This window comes from Colobus angolensis, unplaced genomic scaffold (genome assembly GCF_000951035.1).
Source record: "Colobus angolensis palliatus isolate OR3802 unplaced genomic scaffold, Cang.pa_1.0 Scaffold120, whole genome shotgun sequence".
Classification (NCBI taxonomy): domain Eukaryota; kingdom Metazoa; phylum Chordata; class Mammalia; order Primates; family Cercopithecidae; genus Colobus; species Colobus angolensis.
This window is the reverse complement of record NW_012113142.1, coordinates 1,219,353-1,224,186: the sequence shown is the minus strand read 5'-3', so window position 1 is coordinate 1,224,186 and position 4,834 is coordinate 1,219,353. Positions and strand designations below refer to the sequence as shown.

Sequence of the window (4,834 nt, the reverse complement as noted above, 5' to 3'; positions counted from 1 at the left end):
GATGGCGGCTGCCGCCGCCGAGACCCCCGAGGTCCTTCGGGAATGTGGTTGCAAGGGCATCCGGACCTGTCTGATCTGCGAGCGGCAGCGCGGCGGCGACCCGCCCTGGGAACTGCCCCCAGCGGTAAGGGATGGGATAGGGGCCGCGCCCACAGACGTCGCTCTGCATCTGGGGAAACTGAGGCCCAGCTTGGCCATGATACGGGCCGGGATCAAAGCATATGAGGGACCCTTGCAGTAGGAGCGATGCGGGGTGAGGAGATGAGGGCTTTAAGGAGCGGGCTTGGGAGTGGGGAAGGGGCTGGAACGTGGGTGGGTGCGATCACAGGTAACCTCGGGGACTCTGCGGGGATCTGCCTGCAAACCTCGACGTAGCCTCTCGGGTCTGGCGCTGGGAGCTTCACGGGCCCGCGAGGAGATGACACGGAAAGGGTCGATCGAGGGCGCTGAATACCAGTACAGCGGTGCCTGAAGGCCGTGGACTGCAATGGGCAAGGAGACGGTGAATTCCAGTTAACTAATGAAGAGGAACTCAAGGATCGCTGCAACCCAGGAGTTGGAGGCTGCAGTGAGCTATGATTGAGCCACCTCACTTCAGCCTGGGCGACAGAGCGAGACCCTGTCTCACACAAAGAAAATAAATAAAAAAAAAAAGAACTCACTGCCTTTGGGCTGGCATGGAAGGATCATGGAAGGATTGTGGTTGGTTGCAAGGGCATTCCAACCCAGAAAACTGAGTGGGGTAGAAAGGTGGAGTGGTGATGGCTCAGGTGAGAGAGATGAGGCCGGAGAGGTTGATGGGAGCAGCGGGGGGCGGGTGGTGTCTGACCACAGATGGTTCCCCACGCAGCAGCTGAGCAGGCTGGACTTGTCCCAAAGGCCGTGGAGAGCTCTTGAAGGGTTTTAAAGGAGTGAAGTCAAATGTGAATTTTAGAAAGATCCTGGGAAGGGAAGGGGCAGATATGAAGTTGTGGAGGCTGGGAAGCCAGTGAAGAAACTGCCCCATCGTCCATGGTAGAAGTGCCCAAGGTCCTGTGGAAACCGTATGGCATGCCTCATGAATTAAACATAGAATTACCCATGACCCGCAATCCTGCTTCTGGGTATATATCCAAAGGAACTAAAAGCAGGGTCTGGAAGAGATATTTGCACACCAATGTTCATAGCAGCATTATTCACGACAGCCCAAAGATGGAAGCAAACCAAGTATCTATCAAGAAATGAGTTGGGCCGGGTGCCGTGGCTCTTGCCTGTTATCCCAGCACTTTGGGAGGCTGAGGTGGGCAGATCACCTGAGGTCAGGAGTGTGAGACCTGCCTGGCTAACATGGCGAAACCCTGCCTCTACTAAAATTACAAAAACTTGCCGGGCTTAGTGAGGCACATCTGTAATCCCAGCTACACGGGAGGCTGAGGCAGGAGAATCGCTTGAACCCAGGAGGCAGAGGTTGCAGTGAGCCGAGATCGCATCACTGCACTCCAGCTCGGGTGACAGGGCGAGACTCCTCAAAAAAAAAAAAAAAAAAAAAGAGATGAATTGATCCAGAAAACGTGGTGTAGTATACACACAGTGAAATACTATTCTGCCTTAAAAAGGAAGGACAGGCCAGGCACAGTGGCTCACGCCTGTAATTCCAGCACTTTGGGAGACTGAGGCAGGTGGATCACCTGAGCCCGGGAATTTGAGACCAGCATGGGCAACATGGTGAAACCCCGTCTCTACACAGAATTAGCCATGCATGGTGATACACACCTGTGGTCCCAGCTACCCAGGAGGCTGAGATGGGAGGATCACTTGAGTCTGGGAAGTCAAGGCTGCAGTGAGCTATGATCACACCACTGCTGCACTCCAGCTTAGGCAACATAGCGAGACCCTGTCTCAAAAAAAAGGACATTTTGACATATGTTACAGCATGGATGAACCTTGAGGACATGAGGCTAAGTTAAGGAAGCAGTCACAGAAGACAAATACTGCAGGATTCCTGTTGTGTGAGCTGTGTAGGGTAGTCACAGGGACAGAAAGTAGAAGGGTTGTTGCCAGGGGCTCAGGAAGGGGAGATGGGGAGCTGTTGTTTAATGGGGAAAACGTTTCAGTTTTGCAAGATGAAAAAGTTCTGAATGGTGGTGACAGCTGTGCAACAATATGAATGAACTTAAGAGTTTTAATCTGTGAAAGGGGCCAGGTGAGGTGGCTCATGCCTAGAATCCCAGCCCTTTGGAAGGCTGAGGCAGGAGGATCGCCTGAGTCCAGGAGTTTGAGACCAGTTTGGACAACATAGCAAGACCTTGCCTCTACAGAAAATTTAAAAATCAGCTAGGTGTGGTGGCGTGTGCTTGCAGTCCCAGTTACGTGGGAGGCTGAGGTGGGGGGATTGCCTGAGCCCACGAGGTCAAGGCTGCAGCGAGCTGTGAGCGCCACTATACTCCAGCCTGAGTGGCAGAGTAAGACCCTGCCTCAAACAAAAAAAAAAGAAAAGAAAAAAAATTGTGGAAAGTCTGACCCGCGCCAGTGGCCATGTGGAGGTAACACCTTCCCAACGATGGCTATGGAACAAGGAGAATGAGGTGTCCGGGATCTCAGGGCACTGGGGCAGTTCCTCACTGACTTTCCAGCCTCCACCCCTTCATAGCTGCCCCTCCCCCCTCCAGATCTTTCTAACATTCACATTTGACCTCGTCACTCCTTTAAAACCCTTCAAGAGCGCTCCATGGCCTTTGGAAGAAGTCCAGCCTGCTCAGTCGACACACGGGGGACTCCCAGTTTTAATGTTTCCCGTGGGAGGGCCCCAGGAGCAGGAGGAGATAGTGTCAATCTCAGGAGGTGTCTGAGCTGGAAGTAAAGCATTAGAAGGGGCTGAGGTCCACGGAGGGAAGAACAGAGAAAGACAGCGGCCCACAGTGAGTGGCAGCCCAGGGTGTGAGGAGCCTGGAGATGGGACAGGAAGAGGAGACAGGCCACAGAGCCCAGGGCTGAGGTCTGGTGGCCTCCGAGGTCCTCACTGGGTGACTCTGGCCAGAATCTCCGCATGCCTACACCTCCTGCCCATGATAGTTATGGTACCTTCCTCTTGGAGCTGTCCTAGGGATGAAACTAGATAATCCATGTAAAATGTTTAGTCCCATGGATGCAAATATTTCATTGGCGAAACTCTTTTTTAAAAATTTATTATTGGCCGGGCTCGGTGGTTCACGCCTGTAATTGCAGCACTTTGGGAGGCTGAGGCGGGAGGATCACAAGGTCAGGAGTTCAAGACCATCCTGGTCAACATGGTGAAACCCCGTCTCTACTAAAATACAAGAACAAATTAGCTGGGCGTGGTGGCACGTGCCTGTAGTCCCAGCTACTTGGGAGGCTCAGGCAGGAGAATTGCTTGAACCCAGGAGGCGGAGGTTGCAGTGAGCCAAGATCGTGCCACTGCACTCCAGTCTGGGTGATGGGAGTCAGACTCCATCTCCAGAAAAAAAGCACATGAGGCTAGGGGCTGTTAGGGCAAAGAGCCCCTATCAGTCACCCTCCTCACATCCTCCTGATGTCCAATTCCATCACTCTCCTGATGCCCCCTATAGCTCCCAAGCACACAATAATCCTCTCATCCCCTTACCCTGCTGGTCAGCTCCCGATTCAGGTTCTCCACCTGAGAGTAAGTTGAGGACGCATCCTTGCCATTGACCTTACGGAGTGTGGGCAGGAGAAAGGAGACTTTCAGGTTGTCATTGACCTGGGGAAGAGGGGGTGAACGGCAGTAGCTCAGGAGATGCTGAGCCTGAGCCCAACAGAGTCCTGGCCCCCCAGTATGAGGCTGGTGGGAGGCCCCCACTTACCGTCAGGAAGGGGTTGCCCTCCAGGCTGAGTTCCTCGAGCTTGGGGAACTGGCACAAGGCAGTGACATCCCCCAGCTGGTTGTTGGCGCAGCGGAGGACACGCAGGTGGGACAGGCCCAGGTTGTCCGGCAGCGTCTCCAGCTGGTTGTTAGATAGGTCCAGCTCCTGCAGCTGCGTCAGGCGGCACAGGAGCTTGGGGTCCAAGTGCTCGGAGAGCAGCTCCAACCCTGACAGGCTGGAGTTGGGGGCAGAAGGCTTAGGGGGCGGGCAGGCTTTGCACCCCACACCAATCTGCCCCAGCTACCTCAGAAGGCTGTTTCACCTGACATTTCTCGCACAAGTGCAACCGCCCCGCCCACCTCCCCGTTACTTTATTTTTAGAGATGGGGTGTCACTCAGTCGCCTAGGCGCGATCATAGCTCACTGCTGCCTCCAACTCCTGGGCTGAGGGATCCTCCCGCCTCAGCCTCTCGAGTAGATTGGACTAGAAGCGCGCGCCACAGTAGATTGGACTAGAAGCGCGCGCCACTACTCCCGACTCCCCACCACTTAAAAAAAAAAAAAAAAACTGCAACTACTTTAGGACTGGGGGGCATCCTAGCCCCCTGTAGGATGCTCTTCCAGATCCTTCGGGGGCTCCTCTGTGCTTCCCAGGCCCTCTAATGGTAGCAGCAGGCTGTGCCCCTAACTCTCCGGGCTCCCTTCAGGGGATGAGGCCCCTCGGGACTCGCGGCGAGCGGGTAGGGCCACGATCTCCCAACAAGAAGACATTTGAAGCGACTCTGCCGAACCCAGAGGGCGATAACGGGGACAGGCAGGCCGTTGGGGAGGGTCCCCGCTCTTCCCCCCGACCGCCCGGCTCCGCGGACAGAGCCTCGCCCCCTGCCCGGCTCTTACTCCAGGCTCCGGATCTTCCCCAGCCGGTCGCTCTTGGGGCGCCCGCGCTGCATCAGCAGCCGCGCCGAGAGGGGCCCCATGGCGAGGAGGTGCGGCCCGCGCCGATCCAGTCGGCG

General features: G+C 55.6%; 1 protein-coding gene across 2 annotated transcripts in view; it reads left to right on the top strand.

The window, feature by feature from the left end:
- Positions 1-4,834, top strand: part of ALKBH4 (alkB, alkylation repair homolog 4 (E. coli)) — a 20,946-nt gene continuing 16,112 nt past the window's right edge. The window contains exon 1 of one of the 2 annotated variants that reach the window (XM_011930019.1): positions 1-124. In XM_011930019.1, coding sequence (XP_011785409.1) covers positions 2-124 — 123 coding nt within the window. In that variant the 5' untranslated portion in view covers position 1. The remainder of the gene's footprint in view (positions 125-4,834) is intronic. The other variant, XM_011930029.1, reaches the window with a different exon arrangement.